Genomic DNA, 23364 nt, shown 5'->3' with positions numbered 1-23364 from the left:
TTTTTAGTAGAGATGGGGTTTCACTGTGTTAGCCAGGATGGTCTTGATCTCCTGACCTCGTGATCCGCCTGCCTCGGCCTCCCAAAGTGCTGGGATTACAGGTGTGAGCCACCGCACCCAGTCTGGACTCCTTATTATTTTTAATGTTAGAAAAAGTTGTGGGCCAGCCACAGAGGCTCATACCTGTAATACCAGCACTTTGGGAGGCCAAGGCGGGAGGATTGCCTGAGCCTAAAAGTTCGAGACCAACCTGGGCAACATCGGGAGACCCTGTCTCTACAAAAAAATAAAAAAATATTAAGCCAGATGTGGTGGCATGAGCCTGTGGTTCCAGCTACTTGGGAGGCTGAGGTGGAAGGATCACTTGGGTCTGGGAAGTGGAGGCTATAATGAGTTGTGATTGTACCACTGCACTGTAGCTTGGTTGACAGAGCAAGACCCTATCTCAAGAAAAAAAAAAAAAAAGTTTATGTTGTTTTTGTGTCTTCCCTTTTCTCCTGAAGCTTTTATTTATTTTATTTTATTTTTATTTTTTGAGATGGAATCTCGCTCTGTCACCTAGGCTGGAGTGTAGTGGCGTGATCTCGGCTCACTGCAACCCCTGCCTCCTGGGTTTAAGTGATTCTCGTGCCTGAGCTTCCCAAGTAGCTGGGATTACAGGCCTATGCCACCACACTCAGCTAACTTTTGTATTTTTAGTAGAGACAGGGTTTCGCCATGTTGGCCAGGCTGGTTTTGAACTCCTGACCTCAGGTGATCCACCTGCCTTGGCCTCCCAAAGTGCTGGGATTGCAGGCGTGAGCCACTGTGCTCAGCCCTCCTAATGTTTTTAATATAAACAATTTCCCACATTGTTATACCTTACTTAGGTGTTTTAATGACTGTATAACAGTACGATATAATGAATATTTTACTGCCTATAACTTTTTGAAAAATTCAGATTATTTCTTTGAGGTATATTACTACATAGAAATTACCAGATACTTAGTGCTAAACTGCTTTTCAATAGGTTATATCACTTTTCTTTTCTTTTTTTTTTTTTTTGAGATGGAGTCTTATTCTGTCGCCAGGCCAGAGTGCAGTGGCATGATCTCTGCTCACGGCAACCTCCTCCTCTCAGGCTCAAGCGATTCTCCTGCCTCAGCCTCCCAAGGAGCTGGGACTACAGGCGCAAACCATCACACCTGGCTAATTTTTGTATTGTTAGTAGAGATGGGGTTTCACCATGTTGGCCAGGATGGTCTCAGTCTCTTGACCTTGTGATCCACCCACCTCGGCCTTCCAAAGTGCTGGATTTACAGGCATAAGCCACTGTGCCTGGCTGGTTATATCACTTTTAATACTACAACCAAACTTGAGAGACTTACCTTATTATACACAACTAACATTGAAAATTATTGCTAACTTGAGTATATATTGCTAATTTGACAGGCAAAATGTAATATTTAAATGTTTTAATTTGCCTATCTGTGATTTCTGTGTGCTTTGATTTTCGCATTGATTTAAGATGATAAATGTCTAATTCTTTATTTGGACTTTTTTGGGGTTGATGTCCTAAGTTGAGTATCTAAATTGATTTTTTTTTTTCCAAACAGCAAATGTGTTCTTTCAGCACTATTCCATTGCCATGGTTCTCTGAGCCTTTTGTAGTCATACGTATTAGATACATTTTAGGGCTATCTTTGTTCTGATAATTGAACTCTATTCTTTTGATGCTTTGGCTAGTTGAAATTTTGGAAATTTTGTTAGAAAAAGTGGCTGCGCTTTAGGTAAAAGAAATGTTAACTAACCTGTTTTAATCTTGAATTACAGTAGTAGCTCATTTTGGATGGCTACAATGGGGCTTAAATACATCTTGGTAATGAAGTACTATATAATCTGAAAAGGAATGAGGTAGATCTACATGCACTGACATAAAACATGTATTAAATGAGAGTAGAAAAATACGTTTTAAAACTGTATTATATTAGCATCTACTTTTATAAAAAATTTAAAAACTTAATTATTATTATTATTTTTTTGGAGACAGAGTCTCCCTCTATTCCCCAAGCTGGAGTACAATGGCATGATCTTGGCTCACTGCAACCTCCGGCTTCTGGGTGCAAGCGATTCTCATGCCTCAGCCTCCTGAGTAGTTGGGATTACAGGTGCACACTACCACACCCAGCTAATTTTTATATTTTCAGTAGAGATGGGGTTTCACCTTGTTGGCCAGGCTGGTCTCGAACTCCTGACCTCAGGTGATCCACCCACCTCGACCTCCCAAAGTACTGCGATTACAGGCATGAGCCACTGCACCCAGTCAATATTTATTATTATTATTATTTTATTTTATTTATTTATTTTTGGGATGGAGTTTGCACTGTTGCCTGGACTGGAGTGCAATGGTACAATCTTGGCTTACTGCAACCTCCGCCTCCCGGATTCAAGCGATTCTTCTGCCTCAGCCTCCCAAGTAGCTGCGATTACAGGTGCCCGCCGCCATGCCCAGCTAATTTTTTGTATTTTTAGTAGAAATAGGGTTGCACCATGTTGGCCAGGCTGGTCTCGAACTCCTGACTTCGTGATCCGCATACCTTGGCCTCCCAAAGTGCTGGGATTACAGGCATGAGCCACTGTGCCCAGCCAATATTGATTATTTTTATAACACTTGAATTTTTTTTCTTTTTTTTCTTTTTTTTTTTTTTCACAGGGTCTCACTATCTTGCCCAGGCTAGCCTCAAACCCTGGGCTCAAGCAGTCTTTCTGCCCTAGCCTCCTGAGTAGCTGGGACTACAGGTGCATGCTCCTGTGCCAGGCTTGACATTTTTTGAAACAAGGAACCTATATTACTCTTGTAATCACAAACAACAAATATAAATACAAACAAAAAATGAGCTTAATAGCTAAAATGTACATCTGGAAAGTAAATGGGTTTGAATATTTAAGAAAATTTAGAGAAAGATGAAGAATGACTTGCTGTACCAGAGAGGAATATACTACAGTATTGAAGCAGTCTAGTTCTGGTGCCGATGAATAAAACTAAATAGATTAGTCTGGCTTACTCTTGTCTAGTCCAATATACTCTTACTATTTACCACTTAGAAGCTTCAGCAGATACTATCTTTGCTTTAAAATTATTGCTGTTATGTCTTTACCTCTATTTAAATTATGTAAGGCTCCTCATTTCTCTTATCCATTTTGCTTCTGGAACTTTCTGCTGCATGTATTCAAAGAGTGAAGACACTAATTTGAGAAAAATAATTATCTTTTCTTTTTTTTTTTTTTTTTTTTTTGAGATGGAGTCTCGCTCTGTCGCCCAGACTGGAGTGTGGTGGTGGCGTAATCTCAGCTTACTGCAACCTCCACCTCCTGGGTTCAAGCGATTCTCCTGCCTCACCCTCCTGAGAAGCTGGGATTACAGGTGTGCACTACCACGCCTGGCTAATTTTTGTGTTTTTAGTAGAGACAGGGTTTCACCATGTTAGCCAGGCTGGTCTCTAACTCCTGACCTCATGATCTGCCCGCCTGGACCTCCCACAGTGCTGGCATTACAGGTATGAGCCACTGCGCCTGGCCAGCTATTGTTTTAAATATACACAGTAAGATCATGTTTTGTGATATAAATACAGAATAAAACTCTTAGTATTTCAAACCTTTTTGCAAGGAGTAGAAGAGCCAGCTCTAACTGGATTAAGCAAAAAGAGAGAGAGAATTTACTGGCTATTTTAACTGTAGAGTCCAGATAGTTTTAGCCACCTGCATGGCTGGATCAGGAACTCAAATAAAATTAAGAATTGGTTTCTCTCTGTCTTTCACTCTTTGGTAGGCTTTCTACTTTTGGTGACCGCCCTGCCCCAGACCCCCAGCACATTTCCCAGCAGTTTCTGGCTTACATTATTCTACCTTCTCTTTCCCAACGGATTTTTTTTTTTTTTTTTTTTTTTGAGACAGAGTCTCACTTAGTCGCCCAGGCTGGAGTGCAGTGGTGCAATCTTGACTCACTGCAAGCCCCGCCTCCCTGATTCATGCCATTCTCCTGCCTCAGCCTCCCAAGTAGCTGGGACTACAGGTGCCCGCCACCACGCCCGGCTAATTTTTTTGTATTTTTAGTAGAGATGAGTTTTCACCGTGTTAGCTGGGATGGTCTCCATCTCCTGACCTCGTGATCCACCCACCTTGGCCTCCCAAAGTGCTGGGATTACAGTCGTGCGCCCGGCCCCCAACAATTCTTATAAAAGTCCTGGAATTGAATGTCATTGGCCTGATTTGGGTCACACGTCTGCCTCTGAATCAGTCATTGCAGACTTGGGGATAGAATATGTTAATGGCTACAATGGATCACGTGTTTTACTCTTGGAGCTGGAGCAGAGGGAGCCAGCTCCATGTGGATTGAGGGCAAAGGAATAATTGGCATCTTTTTTTTTTTTTTTTCTTTGAGGCAGAGTCTCGCTCTGTCACCCAGGCAGGAGTGCAGTGGCGCGATCTCAGCTCGCTGCAAGCTCCGCCTCCCGGGTTCACGCCATTCTCCTGCCTCAGCCTCCTGAGTAGCTGGGACTACAGGCGCTTGCCACCACACCCGGCTAATTTTTTGTATTTTTAGTGGAGACGGGGTTTTACCATGTTAGCCAGGATGGTCTCAATCTCCTGACTTCGTGATCCGCCTGCCTGAGCCTCCCAAAGTGCTGGGATTACAGGCGTGAGCCACCACGCCCGGCCAAAACAGTGGCATCTTACAAAACTCTCTCTCATACAAAGATGGCTTCTTGAAGCCTTAACGAAGAACATGGGCACTTTGGAACTAGGAGGGGACCAATTCTTGCCTTTCCTCACACTAATTATAGTCTTGCTTGGTTTTTCCTCTTCCTAGAATGCATCACCAGAATATTCACATGGATCACCTTCTCATTTCTTTCAGGTTCTGTTCTAATGTCATCCCATCAGGCTTTCCTGACTTCCCTCTAAAATGGTACCACCCTCAGCCACTAAATGTCATTTTCTAACCCTGTAATTTGCTTTTTTCTCCATAGTGTGTGATATGTTGGTATATATTCTGTGTTCCTCCATGAGAACACAGAATATATGTTTTTTTGGTTTACTACCATATTCTAGGTACCATATTCTTGACATATAGTAGGCATTCAGATATTTATCTGTCAAACAAAGCAATATATGAATATTAGAAAAATGAAAGGAACAGAGATAAGTGACTCTTAAGTATGGAGGAACTTTTTTTGGGGAGAAGGAGGATGGTGGTTGATACTGAGGAGTTAGTAAAATATTCCTATTATATTGCTACTATTCTTTTCACTACAGGCTTCATATATTATATTTTATTATTACATTTTAGAATCCTTATTAGGTACACTATTAATTATTAGTTCAAGTGATTGATTTCATCCTGTTCATATGACTGAGAGCAACACTATTCAGTAGAAATACAATGCAAGCGGCTGGGCGTGGTGGGTCACACCTGTAATCACAGCACTTTGGGAGGCTGAGGCGGGCAGATCATCAGGTCAGGAGTTCGAGACCAGCCTGACCAACATGGTGAAACCCCCCCTCCCCCACTGAAAATACAAAAAAATTAGCTGGGCATGGTGGTGGGTGCCTGTAATCCAGCTACTCAGGAGGCTGAGGCAGGAGAATCACTTGAACCTGGGAGGCAGAGGTTGCAATGAGCCGAGATTGCACCACTGTACTCCAGCCTGGGCAACAGAGCGAGACTCTGTTTCAAAAAAGAAAAAATAAAAGAAAGAAATATAATGCAAGCTACAAATTTGTGCCACATAGGTAAGTTAAAATTTTTCTAGTGGCCACAGAAAATAATGAAAAGAAACAAGCAAAATTAATTTTAATATTATATTTAACTCAAGATATCTAAAGTATCATTTCAACATACAGTCAATGTAAAAAAGTTTTGAGATATATCACATTTTTGTAACACATGTTTGAAATCAGGTATATATTTCATAATTTACATCACATCTGAATTCAGACTAGCACCAAAAATCACATGTGGCCAGTGGCTACTATATAAGATACCATCGTTTAGAGCATATATGCATCCATGTATTCATGTATTTGATAAATATAGACTAGTGCCAGAAACCATTCAAAAGGCTGGAATTCACAGGTGAAGAGGACAGATGGGCTCTCTGATTTCATGGAGTTTATGTTTTACAGGGAAGAGACAAAAAAATAAGTAAACAATTTCCAAAGAGGTAAGTAGAAAGGAGATTATTTATATGATGATTGATTTAAATAATATACCCAGAGTAAAGTGTACCAATCTTAAGTATGTATAGCTAGATGAATTTTTTTTTTTTAATATGACAACCACTCAGATCACAAGTCTCCTTCCTGTTCATTAGTAAACAGTTTGAAATTAGAGTTTTTAAAGGGGGGAAGGGATGGGAGGAGAATGTAATATCTTTTCTACTTTTGATAGATATGGACAGGAGGAAATTGTTTTCTGGACTACTGGGCTAGTGGTCAGAGCACTGTTCCCTTTTGGGAAGAAGGAAATTGAGCTTGGAGGCAAGTCTATCCTTTGCCTTTGATTCCCCCATTCTACTATGGTAATACATTTTTTTAAAAGGCTCTGCTGCCCTCTAGTATCTAAAATGAACTTAAAAAGGTAAATTAGTTCTAGAACTATACCTAATGAAGAGGTCTACTGTTTTAGTAAGGGTTTTGTCAGTGACACAGTTAACCACAACATTCCATTCTCTGAGTACACTGTAAGTTCTGCGATGGTTCGATGATATTTCTTAGCTCAATATAAATAATAGACTATTTGTGTGAATAGTTTTTTTGTAAGAGTTAATTTATACATTTCCTTTCAAATTGCAGTTTTAAAAATGGTACTAAGTGTAAAAAAAAGAACATAAATTGTAGGCCAAATGTTTTATGTATGAATGATAATTATCATTTTATCTTTGCAGATTTTGAAAGACATAGCCAATCGATTCCATATGATGAGTGGCTCCAAAATACATTTTGTGCCTGGCTGGGATTGTCATGGGTTGCCCATTGAAATAAAAGTATTATCAGAACTTGGTAGAGAAGCTCAGAATCTTTCAGCTATGGAAATTAGAGAGAAAGGTAAATAATCTCTGTTTCTGTTTTAAACTGATATTTGTAAACACTTAGGGTCCTTGGAAAAGTCAGAGTTTTACCAAGGAAACCTTTTGTTTTTGTTTGGTTTGGTTATAATGAGATCTATTGGAAATACCTTTCTGTCACAGAAAATTCAGATTTTATTTCATTGATTTTTGTAAGAACATACGTTTGGATATTGAAGGAAAGACTTTGTGAGCGTTTCTAATTGCATTCTCAGTTTCTTAATGTTCATATTTTGTAAAATTATTTTTTGGTATATTCTTTTTTTTACTTTCCTCAAGGGGGCTTGTGGACTTATTTCAGGTGTGAAGCTACAATTAAATTCTAAAATATATATATTTTACATTAATCTCTTATTTTGTCCTTTTTCTTCAGTTGACTGGGCCAAGGAGGACTCTCCTTTTATTATATGTTGTACTGTTGTACATTTGGATATAACTATGAAGATTTTTTTACTTCCTTGTGAACCGTATTATCATTGGCTTACATTTGATATTCTGATTAATTTTTTTGTGTATAATGAAAATGAAAAATTTATTATCTGCCTTTTTTAAATTAAGAAACAATAAGGAATAATTTTTCCATTCCAGTTTATTTTTTCCAGTGAAGTGATTATATAAAGTCTGGAAAATACAGAAGACAGTAATAAAATTTTAACTTTTGCAATTTCAGTTAATTTTAGAATTTGTTGTAGGTATCTTCTGAACACTGTTGACCTTCAAATTATTTTTCTATTAAAACATTTTATAGGCTGAGTGCAGTGGCTCATGCCTGTAATCCTAGCACTTTGGGAGGCTGAAGCAGGTGGATCACCTGAGGTCAGGAGTTTGAGACCATCCTGGCCAACATGGCAAAACCCCGTCTCTACTGAAAATACCAAATAATTAGCCAGGCATGGTGGTGCACGCCTGTAGTCCCAGCTACTAGGGAGGCTGAGGCATGAGAATCGCTTGAACCTGGGTGGCAGAGGTTGCAGTGAGCTGAGATCGCATCACTGCACTCCAGCCTGGGCAACAGAGTGAGAGTCCATCTCAAAAATATTTTTTTTAGTATTCTAAACTGTCTACAGCATTTGCATTTAGAGAGATACATGCTAAACCATGTTTAAGAATTCAAATTCGTTGGTTTTTAAAAGCTTTTTTTCTGTTTTTTTTTTTTTTTTTTTTTTTTTTTTTTAGCTAGATCATTTGCTAAAGCAGCCATTGAGAAACAGAAATCAGCATTTATTCGTTGGGGAATAATGGCAGATTGGAATAATTGCTACTATACATTTGATGGAAAGTATGAAGCCAAACAGTTGAGAACTTTTTACCAAATGTATGATAAGGTAAAGAAGTATTTTTTCTCTTTGAGTAGGTTGAAGTATGTGTTACAAAATTCTACCTTTAACATCATATTTTTGTCTTTTATAGGGCTTGGTTTATCGATCTTACAAACCTGTGTTTTGGTCTCCCTCATCTAGGTATATATGAATTTTTTTGGTAATTAAAAGGGAGAAATTTGTGAGGCTTCGAAATATTTATGTTTAATGTTTTTAAACCTTAGGACTGCATTGGCTGAAGCAGAACTTGAATATAATCCTGAGCATGTCAGTCGTTCAATATATGTAAAATTTCCTCTCTTGAAACCTTCTCCTAAATTGGCATCTCTTATAGGTGAGATTTATTCATAGCTTGAGTGTACTAAAGTTATAGAATTATCCCATTTGCTAACATATTTACAATTTTATCTTCACAGATGGTTCATCTCCTGTTAGTTTTTTGGTCTGGACCACACAACCTTGGACGATTCCAGCCAATGAAGCTGTTTGCTATATGCCTGAGTCAAAGTGGGTATATTATTGCATTTTTTTAATATACAAATAGAATCTATTCCATCATTAACATTATTTTGAATTTATTTTATCCTCTTTATTATTTTAAAATTTAATGAATTATAACTTAGTTATTAGGTTCATATAGATTTTATTAACCTTTAGGTGATTCTTTTTAAGACCTTATCTGGCTTTTTGGGAAAATGAAGTAGAAGTATAAGTTACAAAGTGTTTTGAAAAGAGTACAGTTTGATCTTGAAGTCAGTTTTTTCTTTTTTCTTTTTTTTTTTTTGAGACCGAGTTTCGCCTTTTGTTGCCCAGGCTGGAGTGCAATGGCGTGATCTTGGATCACCACAACCTCTGCCTCCCGGTTCAAGCAATTCTCCTGCCTCAGCCTCCCAAGTAGCTGGGATTATGAGATTACAGGCATGCACCACCACGCCCGGCTAATTTTGTATTTTCAGTAGAGACGAGGTTTCTCTATGTTGGTGAGGCTGGTCGCAAACTCCCAGCCTCAGGTGATCCGCCCGCCTCAGCCTCCCAAAGTGCTGGGATTATAGGCGTGAGCCACTGTGCCCAGCCTGAAGTCAGTTTTTTCTAAAATGATATTTAAAAATTAAAATGATATCTGTGGCTTTTCTTGTTTCATTAGTAGTAATTCTCTCCTAAAATTTTATGTTAGGTATGCTGTTGTGAAATGTTCTAAGTCTGGAGACCTCTACGTACTGGCTGCGGATAAAGTAGAATCTGTTGCTTCTACTTTGGAAACAGCATTTGAGACTATTTCAACATTTTCAGGTGAAGATTTTTAGATATCTGACAACATAGTCATCAAAGTATTGGACTGACTTGAATTTACTACTTTGCTCAACTGCCTATTGTGAATTGAAACAGATAAGGCCTCTACCTTTCTAGAATACATTTTACATTATTTACACTAAAGGAGAATATACATTAAGCATGATAGGAGTACAGCAAAATATGAATATTGATAAATGTACAACAGATAAAACAAGTTTCTGGCAATATCCAATAGTTACCTGGTAAAATTTTATGCAAAATTAATTTTATAATTGTTTTATCTGTTTTAATAAAAGTAGCAAGACAGGAAATGAATGTGCTTATTTTCGATATATAATTTTAATAAAGAATTGAATAAATTCTGAAAATTATTCGGAAAGCAGTTCTTCTATCAAAGGAATTTTATTTTATTTTATTTTTTAAAGAGACAAGGTCTCAGGCTGCTGCCCAAGGTGGAATGCAGTGGCCCAGTCATCTCATTGCAGCCTCAAACTCCCAGGCTCAAGGAATCCTCCTGCCCTGACCATCCAAGTAGCTGGGACTACAGGCACATGCCACCGCACTCGGCTAATTTTGAAAAAATATTTTACAGAGGTGAATTCTTGTTGTGTAGCCCAGGCTGGTCTGGAATTCCTGGACTCTGGTAATCTGCCTGCCTTGGCCTGCCAAAGTGCTGGGATTAAAGGCGTGAGCCACTCTGCCTAGCCCAAAATAATTCTTGGTGAGCTATAATTTAGGACTTTTGAGGTAGTCACTGCTTTTGAAATATAATTATGGAAGTCTAGGGAAGTTTAAAATGAGCTTTTTGTTGTTGTTTTTGTTTTGTTTTGTTTTGAGAGGTGGTCTTGCTCTGTTGCCCAGGCTGGAGTGCAGTGGTACCATCTTGGCTCACTACAGCCTCTGGGTCCTAGGCTCAAGTGATCTTCCTGCCTCAGCCTCTTGAGTAGCTGGAACTACAAGTGCATGCCACCGTGCTGGGCTAATTTTTAATTTTTTTTTGTAGAGATGAGGTCTTGCTACATTGCCCAGGCTGGTCTTGAACTCCTGGCCTCAAGTGATCCTCCTGCCTTGGTCTTCCAAAATGCTGGGATTATGGGCATGAGCCACTGTGCCTGGCCTAAAATTTTATTTTATTTTATTTTTTAAAAGAGATGAGGTCTCACTGTGTTGCCCAGGCAGGTCTTGAACTCCTGAGCTCAAGTGTTCATCCTGCCTCTGCCTCCCGAAGTGCTAGGATTAGGGACGTGAGCCACCGTGCCTAGCCTAAAATTATCTTTGATCCTTAGGTATGACATATCTTTTAATTTCTTGCTAAAAAATCAATCACATTAATAAAGATACAAAAGCTGCCTAGAAAGGCAGCTAAATAGGAAAGCCCTCTAAATTAATCAGTTCAGATACAAGCCAATGAGAAGTTTAAAACAACCTTAACAAAATAAAAGATTTTATGTCAGAGACAGGAAAGGGGCTTAAGAATTTTTAAGACCATTTGGTCCTCTTTGGTGCAATAGGATAATAAAAATACAAACCAAAATAATAATTTACTTCACACCCTCTCTCACTGTGTTGCCCAGCCTTGTTTCAAACTGCTGGCCTCAAGCAATCTTCCCATCTCAGCCTCCCAAAGTGTTGCAATTACAGACATGAGCTACTGCACCCAGCCCCCTGCCCTTTTATAAATGCAGAGGATATTAAAGACTTCATTGTCAAGTTATATGTTATCATAGAAACTAAAAATCACAAGATTTTTGAAAATGTTAAAGTCAAATTTAAAGATCTTTTGTCTAGATAGCATAATTGTTTCAAATTCTTATTATCAGATAATTATTGAGTTGCTATTTGAGTCACCATATTGTGGAGGAGTATGTATATTTCTTATCCTTGTCAAAATAAGCTGGTGTCACGTAGCTTACTACTTACTAAAGTAATAGGAATGTTGAAGAGCTAAAAATGAAGTGATTTGTATGGGGTAGGTTTTCTTTCCAGAAAAAAATGAATTATTTCTTATTAATTACTTAGAGATCTTTTTGGGAGGGTGGTGAGGGAGAGTATTAAGTGGTGGATACAGTAAGTATCAAAATACTTAAACTACATTAACTCTGTTTATTCTCACAGCAACCCTCTGAGGTGGGAACCATAATTATCTCCATTTTGTAGATTCCAGAAGGTCACAGAACAAGTTAAAAGGGAAGCTGGGATTTAAGCCTAGCCAGTATTGTTCTAGATTCTGTACATTTAACCTGGTATTCTATTGCTAAGCCTAAGGAAATAGACTTGCCGTATAAAATGATTCTTAATAATGGTTTTCTTTCCCTACAGGTGTAGATTTGGAAAACGGTACTTGTAGTCATCCATTAATTCCTGATAAAGCCTCTCCTCTTTTACCTGCAAATCATGTGACCATGGCAAAAGGAACAGGATTGGTTCACACAGCCCCAGCTCATGGTATGGAAGATTACGGTGTAGCGTCTCAGCACAACCTGCCCATGGTACTGTTCCTCTTTTTTCATTTTTAATTATTCATCTTAATAAAAGGAAATGATAAATTCTAACCAACATCTTTATTTTTTTTAAATGATGACTTTTTTCATCATAGTTGTGAAATGCTTAGCTTTGTGTAGTACTCTAAAGTTTCATTAATTCATACTAATTGAAAAAGATTTCCCAGAATTAGGAGAAAATTATCACATTAGAATTGAAGAATATATATCATGGGGCACTTTTAAAATACTTTCATTCTAGTATTAAGTCACATAGACAGATTACTTTTACTCCCTGAAAAAGCCTGTTTGTTTGTTTTAGCTAAACAGTCCTCTCTCCATTTACTTTACATACTTCAGTTACTTAGCAAGTATTTCCATTTAGTTAAAATGTGAGTCTGAAAGGGAACAACTGTGTACATAGGCATAGATTTGGAAACAATAGAGACCACTCAAAGATGTTTTAATATATTTTGTTACTTTTATTATTAAAGTTTTATGTATATGCTTCAATAACACATTATGGCTTTGGTGATTTAAATGTATAAAATTCACAAATTCCTATTTCTTTTTTTTTTTTTTTTTTTTTTTTTTTTTTTTGAGATGGAGTCTTGCTCTGTTGCCCAAGCTAGAGTGCAGTGGTATGATCTTGGCTCACTGCAACCTCTACCTCCAGGGTTCAAGCGATTCTCCTGCCTCAGCCTACCGAGTAGCTGGGACTACAGGTGCACACCACCACGCCTGGCTAATTTTTGTATTTTTAGTGGAAATGGGGTTTCACCATGTTGGCCAGGATTGTCTCGATCTCCTGACCTCAAGCAATCTGCCCACCTCAACCTTCCAAAGTGCTGGGATTACAGGCCTGAGCACCACGCCTGGCCAAGTACCTAGAATTTCAGTGTAGAAAAAGACTAGGCTATACTGAGATGTTTTATAGCTATTGTTTTGCCAGATAGTGTCATAAGAGAAAATGTCTTGATTTTAATTGTTCAAAATGATACTTTATAGGATTGTTTAGTGGATGAAGATGGAGTTTTCACAGATGTTGCAGGTCCTGAACTTCAAAACAAGGCTGTCCTTGAAGAGGGAACTGATGTGGGTGAGCATCATATCTGTTGATATCATACATATTTTCTGAAAAGTAGCTAGCAGTAACCTTTGCTACCTGTTTTCCCTTCTTATACTTTAACAGAAACAAAAAAATAAATTATGTCTTGTTTTGCCACATGTTTTAAAATGGAGTTTGTGACTTTTTCATCTTTTGCTTTGAAGCTGCTTTATTTAAGCAAGTCAGGGCAGTCAACAGGGAGTGAAGTTGTTTTAGGGCTCCGGAGATAATAATCAGTAGTATTACTTTTGTGGAAGGATAAAATCAAGATCAGGGCTGGATGTTGACTGTAAATTACACATTCCCCACTCACTTTTTAACCCTTGTAAATAACTGACCTATATGGCATGGTTTATGTATTAGAATCTTGGGAATCCTCCAGCCTTGAATTGTCTTTCTGTCTTTCTTTACAGATTCAGAGACCAGGCGCTATGAAAACCTTTCTTTGCCTACCCTAAGACTAAGACTAATTAGACCTGATATATTACTTTTCTAGGGCTACTGTAAAAAGTCACCATAAACTTGGTGGTTTAAAACAACAGAAATTTATTCTCTCGAGTTCTGGGAGCTAGAAGTCTAAACTCATGGTACTGGCAGGACCATGTTTTCCTGAAGGTTCTATGGGAGAATCTTTACTTGCCTCTTTCTAGCTTTTGGTGGCTCCTGGAAATCCTTGGCATTCCTTGGTTTATAACTGCATTACTCCACTCTCTGCCTCTCTTGTCACATGGCCTTCTTTAGATCTTAACTCGTTTTTTCAAGACAGAGTCTCACTTCCTCACCCAAGGTGGCATGCTCTCAGCTCACTGCCACCTCTGTGTCCTGGGTTCAAGTGATTCTCGTGCCTTAGCCTCCTGGGCAGATGGGATTACAGGCACACACCACCACACCCAGTTAATTTTTTTTTTTTGAGACACAGTCTCATTCTGTTGCCCAGGCTGTAGTGTAGTGGTGTGATCTCAGCTCACTGCAGCCTCTGCCACCTGGGTTCAAGCAATTCTCTTGCCTCACCCGCCCAAGTAGCTGGGATTACAGACACACACCACCACTCCTGGCTAACTTTTGTATTTTTAGTAGAGATGGAGTTTCACCATGTTAGCCAAGCTGGTCTTGAACTCCTGACCTCAGGTGATCTGCCCGCCTTGGCCTCCCAGAGTACTGGGATTACAGGCGTGAGCCCCCACCATGTCAGGCCATAATTTTATTTTACTTTTATTTTATTTTTTTTTTTGAGACTGAGTCTTGCTCTGTTGCCCAGGCTGGAGTGCAGTGGCATGATTTTGGCTCACTGCAAGCTCCGCCTCCTGGGTTCATGCCATTCTCCTGCCTCAGCCTCCCAAGTAGCTGGGACTACAGGTGCCTGCCACCACGCCTGGCTAATTTTTTTGTATTTTAGTAGAGAGGGGTTTCACCGTGTTAGCCAGGATGGTCTTGATCTCCTGACCTCGTGAGCCACCTGCCTCAGCCTCCCAAAGTGCTGGGATTACAGGCGTGAGCCACTGCGCCCAGCCTATTTTTTATTTTTAATAGGGACAGGGTTTCACCATGTTGACCAGGCTGGTCTTGAACTCCTGGCTTTAAGTGATCCACCTGCCTAGGCCTCCCAAAGTGTTGGGATTACAGATGTGAGCCACCACACCTGGCCACCTTCTTTAGGTCTTATATGTCTCTCTGTGAATCCTCTCTCTTCTCTCTTTTTTGTTTTATTGGAGGGACTGGTTCTTTATTTCAGAAAGACACTTGTCAATATTCATTATCAAAACAGGTGGACTATTGATTTCTGTTTCTCCCAATGGGCCCCAAAGAGACTACATCAAAGGACAGTACGTTTTAAGCTAGTAAGCTGCAGGATGTACACGTGACAGACTTTACAGAAACCTTACCAGAAAGTGGGGATTGGGTAGGGAAAGAAACTTTAAAAGATCAGCACACTGCTAGCCCGGCCGGGAGTGGTGGCTCAGGCCTGTAATCCCAGCGCTTTGGGAGGCCGAAGCGGACGGATCACAAGGTCAGGAGAGGAGTTTGAGACCAGCCTGGCCAACATGGGGAAACACTATCTCTACTAAAAATACAAAAAATTAGCCAGGTGTGGTGGTAGGGGCCTGTAATCCCAGCTACTCGGGAGGGTGAGGCAGGAGAATCACTTGAACCCGGGAGGCAGAGGTTGCAGTGAGCCAAGACCGCACCATTGCACTCCAGCCTGGGCAATAGAGCGAGACTCCATCTCAAAAAACAAAAACAAAAACAAAAAAACTGCCAGCCCATGGACTGTAAATGGCTGTCACAGTCAAATTGGGTGCCACAAAACCAAAGAAGCAAAGTTTCAAAATAATACAAAAAATTTAAAAAAAGTTTTGTACATAAGCTGTTCAGGATTTCTCTAGCATTGACTGATACCAAGCACAATGAGATGGCACTTTTAGAGAGAGCAGCTTCAAACCCGGAAAAGGGTAATGAGATGAGTTTCACATGGCTGAATCAGTGGCAAAAACATAATCTTTCTGTCCTTTTCTAAGAACACCAGTGCTCCCTAATGCAGTGTGACCTCATTTAAACTTGATTACATCTGCAGAGGCCTGATTTCCAAGTAAGGTCACATTCACTAGTGCTGGGGATTAGATCTTGGGGACACAGTTCAACCCACTGCACCTGGTTTCTTCCAGATTACTGGAGACCATTTTAAGGTTCATGGCATGAAAGATTATGGCTCTAAACTTCAAATCTAGAATTCTAGATATAATCTGTTCATCTTTTCTTTGACGTGAAAAGAGGTGAAAGTGGCATAATTTGGAGTCTGATTAATATTTTATAGTCCCTGCTTTTTTTTCCGGGAGAATCCCAGAGCATGCCTTTGATACCTGGAAGTTGACTACTCTTTTTTATTTATTTATTTATTTTTTGTGAGACAGGGTCTTGCTTTGTTGCCCAGGCTGGAGTGCAGTGGCGCAGTCTTGGTTCGCTGCAGCCTCTGCCTCCTAGGTTCGAATGATTCTCCAACCTCAGCCTCCCAAGTAGCTGGAATTACAGGCGTGCGCCATAACACCCCGCTAATTTTTTTGTATTTTTAATAGAGATGGGGTTTCACCATGCAGGCCAGGCTGGTCTTCAACTCCTGACCTCAAGTGATCCTCTCGTCTCTGCCTCCCAAATTGTTGGGATTACAGGTGTGAGCCACCACACCCAACCAAGGTGACTACTCTTTTTTTTTTTTGAGACAGAGTCTTGCTCTGTCACCTAGGCTGGAGTGCTGTGGCGCAATCTCAGCTCACTGCAACCTCTGCCTCCCAGGTTCAAGCAATTCTTCTGCCTCAGTCTCCTGAGTAGCTGGGATTACAGGCACACGCCACCACACCTGGCTAATTTTTGTATTTTTAGTAGAGACAAGATTTTACCATGTTGGTCAGGCAGGTCTTGAACTCCTGACCTCGTGATCTGCCTGCCTCGGCCTCCGAAAGTGTTGGGATTACAGATTTGAGCCACTGCAGCCGGCAGGTTGACTACTCTATTGCCACCTGTTGCCGCAGATTTAGTACTTGCTGGAAGTTTAGAGCATTTTTAGCATTTTCACAGTACTTTTTATGTCTAATATAATTTGTTTTTTGTTTTGTTTTTTTTTAAAGTTATAAAGATGCTTCAGACTGCAAAGAATTTGTTGAAAGAAGAAAAATTGGTGCACAGCTATCCCTATGACTGGAGGACCAAGAAACCCGTGGTTATTCGTGCCAGCAAGCAGTGGTTTATAAACATCGCAGATATTAAGATTGCAGCCAAGGTATAAAAAGCATCCTGTCATAAGGGGTTGGGCATATCATTCCCTCAGTATAAAGGGTATGCATGTGAGGTTGACGTGGGGTTTCGGGAGTTATAGGGATTGCTGCTATTATGGTTTAGTTTCATAAAATTGTAGAATTTTAGATCTGGAAGGACCTCGGACTTTCATTTTTTCATTATACATGTGTGGGAAATGAGGCATAAAGAGGTTAGGTGATTTGTCCAAATCACACAGTTACTAGATAGACTTTCTTGCCCAGTGTAGTCAAAGTTGCATAGAATTTGGCAGAACTGTGTTACCTAGTTTAACCTGCGATAGCCTCTGTTTCCTCATCTATATAAAGTGATAATAATGCTTATCTCATGGAATAAGGAAATACAAGTTTCCAGAATATGGTCTGATATATAATAAGCAGTCAGTAAAACTTTTTTAAACGCTTTGCTTCCTTAAGATTGAAATTGCAATCAATTAAAACAGTTATTATTCTAGTTACAAAGAAAGCATATTAAAAGAAAACTAATAATATGAAAATATACAAAGTTATTGCTTTGAGGTAACAAATACTTATAACTGGTATTCTAAATACTTAATATATATTTGAGCCCTTTCATTTAATATGTATCTTTCTATGTGGGCATATGTATATATATGTGTGTGTGTGTGTAAACATTTCTCACAACTTGAATCTATTTAATGAAAGAGCTTAAATATATATGTGTTAACCAGGTTCAATATATAGGTGTTTTGCTTTACAGTTTGAAAGATACTACTGTATTTAGCTGGTTCATTTATTGACCTGGCAATCTGGGGTCCTTGCCAAAGCTTTTTATAGCAGTTTATACTTTCTATACTTGTGTAATGTGGACAACTGTAATATATAGTGTGTTTTGTTTTTTTCTTCCTTATTTGCCAATGCTAAAATTTGTAAATTGCAGCTCTGTACCAATTTTTGGTTGTAGAACGTCTAAGTCTGACGCAATATATTTAAGCCAAGTTTATTTATTTATTTTTTTACTTTTGTAAAGTTAAAATTGTTCTTTGCAGAAGTAGTGAGAATAGGATAATGTATTGTCATATTCCCATCACTCAGTGTCAACAATAATCAACTTTTGTTAATTTTTTTTTTATCTACACCCCTCCGACCACCCACTTTTTACCCTTTAACAATTGGATTGTTTTGAAGCAAACTCCAGGCATTATTTCTTCCATATTATATATTGTCCCAGCAATATTTTAGCACATATATTTGAAAGATAAACTCTTTTTTTTTTTTCCTTTGAAACAGGGTCTTGCTCTGTCACACAGGTTGGAGTGCAGTGGTGTGATCTCAGCTCACTGCAACCTCTACCTCCTGAACTCAATCGATCCTCCCACCTCAGCCACCTCAGCCTCCTGAGTAGCTGGGACTACAGGCCTGTGCCACCATGCCTGGGTAATTTTGTTTTTTTTTTTTTTTTTTTTTTTTTTTTTTTTTTTTTTTGTGAGACAGAGTCTCACTCTGTCGCCTAGGCTGGAGTGCAGTGGCATGATCTTGACTCACTGCAAGCTCTGCCTCCTGGGTTCACGCCATTCTCCAGCCTCAGCCTCCTGAGTAGCTGGGACTACAGGTGCATGCCACCACGCCCGGCTAATTTTTTGTATTTTAGTAGAGAGGGGTTTCACCGTGTTAGCCAGGATGGTCTTGATCTCCTGACTTCGTGAACCACCCACCTCGGCCTCCCAAAGTACTGGGATTACAGGCATGAACCACTGCGCCCGGCCATTTTTGTATTTTTTCTAGAGATAGGATTTTGTCAAGTTGCCCGAGTTGTTCTCCAACTCCTAAGCTCAAGCAGTCCACCTGCTTCAGCCTCCCAGAGTGCTGGGATTACAGGCATGAGCCAAAGATAAACTCTGTATTTATTTTTTTGAGATGGAGTTTCACTCTTGTTGCCCAGGCTGGAATGCAATGGCGCCATCTTGGCTCACAGCAGCCCCCACTTCCTGGGTTCAAGTTATTCTCGTGCGTCAGCCTCCTGAGTAGCTGGGATTACAGGCATGCACAGCTATGCCTGGCTAATTTTATATTTTTATTAGAGATAGAGTTTCTCCATGTTGGTCAGGCTGGTCTCAAACTCCTGACCTCAGGTGATCTGCCCACCTCAGCATCCCAAAGTGCTGGGATTACAGGTGTGAGCCACTATGCCTGGCCAGACTCTTTAAAGCATAATTCCCATGCCATTATCACTACCTTTAAAAAGTAATATTTATTCCTTAGCAAAATCAAATATCTAGTCAATATTCACATTTCTTAGACTTTTAAACCAAGTATAGCATTAATCAAATTGATTTGTAGAGATTCTGTCATTCTGCCAATAGGTGGTGCTACAGAGAGCTTTGGGGGAGGGAACTTCTGGTAGTTATGGTGAGTGAGGAAACCATTTAAACCTTCTCTGAAAATGTAAAAATGATTTTATTAATGGATAGAAAGATTTTTTAAAATGAGGTTAGCATTTTGACCTTTTTGGAGACTGTTAAACATTTTTGCTGTACAATTAATCTTTTGCTAATTGACAAATTAAATTAAATGGTAGTAGTTTTCAACCTTATTGTGGAAGTGGAGGAAGGGAGCTTTCTTGAGAGGAAATAACTGTTATCCATTTGTTGACAGAGAGAGAGATATATATTTATTTATTTTAGAGACAGGCTCTTGCTCTGTTGCCCAGGCTGGAGTGTAGTGCCATGCTCCTTGCCCACTGCAACCTTGAACTCTTGGGCTCAAGTGATCCTCCCACCTCAGCCTCCCAAAATGCTGGGATTACAGGTTTGAGCCACATGCTTGGGCTTATTTTGAGAAAGTGTTTTCCATAGTGTAAACTATATTATGTAAAATTAGGTATATTACAATCTTTTCTTGGCAGCCTATGATAGTAATTTATTTCTTAAGCATTCTAAAAAATGGTGGAAATCAAGTTTGAATTGATTTTAACTATAGTTTTGTGAAGAATAATAGTTCTATGAAAGCTTTTATTACCAGTTTTGATCTAGGGTTGGTGTAAATTAGAAATTGGTACGAAATCTTTTGTAACATTGTTAAAAAATACAACAATGCTCCTGATATTATCACTGCTTCTGATATTATTTACTAAGTTCTTCGTGGCTCCATTTTTACTTTGGCTTATTTGCTCTGAAATCTTGTAGTTTTTTAGTTGTTTTTTTGAGGGGAGGGTAAGGGAGGCATGTGAATGGCTACAAACATCCAAAAGAAAGAAATGCATTTGGAAAATTGATTGTTCTAGAATACTTGTTCTACTTTCTCTCACAAGACTTGATTTATGAATTAATTGCAGGAATTGTTAAAAAAGGTGAAATTTATTCCTGGATCAGCACTGAATGGCATGGTTGAAATGATGGACAGGCGGCCATATTGGTGTATATCAAGGCAACGAGTTTGGGGTGTTCCAATTCCTGTGTTTCATCATAAGACAAAGGATGAATACTTGATCAACAGGTAGAATGCTTTCTGAAATTTTTTAGTGTTTTAAAGTGAATTATTTTTTCTTCAAAATCGAAAATAATGTGGACAAGATTGAGAACTGTTTATATATGTTAAATAAAATATGCTAAAATAGTCTTTTGGGGAACTAAAATATAAACTCAGAAAGATTCTATCATACAGTTAAAATATTAAAACTAGATTTTCTTAAATATTGATACTTAGAAGTAAAGGCTCTGATTTTTTTTTTTCTGTGAGAATTTATTGGGCTGTATTAAGGTATCGTGGATCCAAAGATGGACAATGTTTAGCAGGGGAGCCTGAAATGTAATTTTTCTTCAGGAATGAAGAGAATCACTCTCATATTCTGAATCTGCTTTCCTTTTAAGTGGAAATAGGATTATGTAATTATGTAGATACTTAAAATTTAAGAAATTATAATATAGTTAAATGCACATGATTACACTGATCATTATATTCCCAGTTCTTCTTTCTTTCTTTTTTTTTTTTTTTTTTATTTTGGAAAGATAATAGATGGACATAATGAACAATGCATAGTAGAAAAGCTTGTATACTGAAAAGTAAGCTTTTTCCTACTCCAGGTACCCAGAACCTTTTCTTGAGGCAGTCATTGTTTACAGTTATTTCTGAATCTTTCCAGAAAAAAATGAATTCTTCTGTCAGCATATACATATGTTTATACAAAAGGGAGTATCTCTATCTTCTGCTCTGTGCCTAGATTTTTTTCACTTTATGTGTTATAGTTTATTCCAAATCACTACACATAGATCTGCCTCGTTCTTAAACTTTATTAAGGCATACTTTACATACTGTAAAATTCATGACTGGGCACAGTGGCTTATGCCTGTAATCCCAGCAGTTTGGGAGGCCAAGGTGGGTAGGTCATGAGGTCAGGAGTTCAAGACCAGCCTGGCCAAGATGGTGAAACCCCGTCTCTACTGAAAATACAAAAATTAGCCAGGTGTGGTGGCGGGCACTTGTAATCTCAGGTACTTGGGAGGGTCAGGTAGAGAACTGCTTGAACCTGGGAGGCGGAGGTTGCAAGTGAACCAAGATCACGCCACTGGACTCCAGCCTGGGTGACAGAGCGAGACTCCGTCTCAAAAAAAATAAGAAATAAAAAAATTTATTATAAGTGATTTATACTAAATTTATTCACTTTAGCAGCCACTATCACAATTGTGTCTTAGAATAATTCTTTTATCCTGAAGAGTTCCCTTTTGTGCTTTTTGAAAGAGAAGTTGCTTGGAAATCTATGAGCTTTGGAGAATGGCAACTGAATTTGAACTCAGGCTTTGCCATTCACTGTATGTCAGACTCTGAGGAATTTACTTAACCTCTGGCTCCTTTATAAAATAGGAAAAGCAATGGTTGCAGGTAGACTGTTATGAATACTAAATAATAAATGCAAACTACTTGGTGTAAAGCACAGTATTCCATAGATGATGCGCCGTTCATGTATTCACTCGAGAAACATTGTTATGTGGGTGCAGTGGCTCACGCCTGTAATCCCAGCACTTTGGGAGGCCAAGGCGGCAGGATTGCTTGAAGCTAGCAGTTCACAATTGGGCAACAGTGAGAACCCCTCTCTACAGAAAAATTTAAAAATTAGCTGGTGTAGTGGTGTGGGCCTGTAGTCCCAGCTCCTTGGGAGGCTCAGGCGAGAAGATCGCTCAAGTACAGGAGTTTGAGGTTATAGTGAGCTATGATCATGCCACTGCACTCCAGCCTGGCTGACAGAGCAAGACATTGTCTCTTCAGAACAAAACAAAACAGAACACATTGTTAAGCACTTAGTATGTGTCCATGCTAGGAACTGCTAGTAGCTACAGTGAACAAGACTGACGTGGCCCCTGTTTTTAATGAGATAATAGCCTAGCTAGTTTATCTTCTAGTATTATTATGGAGGCTTTGAGTGTTGTTGCTGTTTTTCACAGATGTGGAGAGGGGAATGTTAATTATTCCTTTTAGGAACACATTCTCGATTTTCATTTTCTTTGAGCAATTTCTTTTAATTTGGTGAATGGACTTTTTTCTAAGTTATGCTGTTAAGGAGTTTAAACTTTTAAGTAGACTTGAGTAAGAGTATGTTTTAGGAAAAGAAAGTAGAGGCTAGAGACTGGAAAGTCATTGGAAAGCCATTTCAATATTATTATAAGTTGGAGCTGAGGTAAGACTCTATGAAGAATCTAAATATTGTTGCTGTGTTGATCTTATAGAGCTTGGTCAGATGTAAACTACTAATATCTTAATACTCGTATTAAGAATTAATGTAAATTCTGTCCAGTTCAGATTATTTTATTTTAATTTTGATACAGTCTCACTTTGTCACCCAAGCAGGAGTGCAGTGGTGTGATCTTGGCTCACTACGACCTCCTCCTCCCAGGTTCAAGTGATTCTCCCTCCTCAGCCCCCTGAGTAGCAGGGACTACAGGCACATGCCACTGACCTGGCTAATTCTTGTATTTTTAGTAGAGACGGGCTCTTGCCATATTGACGAAGCTGGTCTTGAACTCCTGGCCACAAAGGATCCATCTGCCTCTGCCTCCCAGAGTGCTGAGATTACAGGCATGAGCCACCATGCCCAGCCTCAAACTTAGTTTAAAAGAAAAAGAATTAAAATGATTATAGCTAAGATGAATTTCCACAGGCATTTGTTTAAAATTTCACACTGGAGAGTTGGTTTTGTTTTGGCAAGTTTTATAAGCCATGTCATTGTCTCTTCTTCTTTTTTTTTTTTTCTTTTCTTTTTTTTTGAGACACAGTTTTACTCTTGTTGCCTAGGCTGGA

At 39.0% G+C, this 23364-nt stretch overlaps 1 protein-coding gene across 1 annotated transcript in view; it reads left to right on the top strand.

The window, feature by feature from the left end:
- Positions 1-23364, top strand: part of IARS2 (isoleucyl-tRNA synthetase 2, mitochondrial) — an 80916-nt gene that overhangs the window by 17250 nt on the left and 40302 nt on the right. Inside the window, exons 3-12 of the mRNA XM_017870009.1 lie at positions 6927-7086; positions 8283-8431; positions 8517-8566; positions 8650-8759; positions 8842-8932; positions 9600-9715; positions 12038-12207; positions 13207-13297; positions 16927-17078; positions 20408-20568. Of these exons, the coding sequence (XP_017725498.1) occupies positions 6927-7086; positions 8283-8431; positions 8517-8566; positions 8650-8759; positions 8842-8932; positions 9600-9715; positions 12038-12207; positions 13207-13297; positions 16927-17078; positions 20408-20568 (1250 nt within the window). The remainder of the gene's footprint in view (positions 1-6926; positions 7087-8282; positions 8432-8516; positions 8567-8649; positions 8760-8841; positions 8933-9599; positions 9716-12037; positions 12208-13206; positions 13298-16926; positions 17079-20407; positions 20569-23364) is intronic.

Source organism: Rhinopithecus bieti, unplaced genomic scaffold (genome assembly GCF_001698545.2).
Source record: "Rhinopithecus bieti isolate Rb0 unplaced genomic scaffold, ASM169854v2 scaffold_1673, whole genome shotgun sequence".
NCBI classification, from domain to species: Eukaryota; Metazoa; Chordata; class Mammalia; order Primates; family Cercopithecidae; genus Rhinopithecus; species Rhinopithecus bieti.
This window is presented reverse-complemented; position numbering and strand designations above follow the sequence as displayed.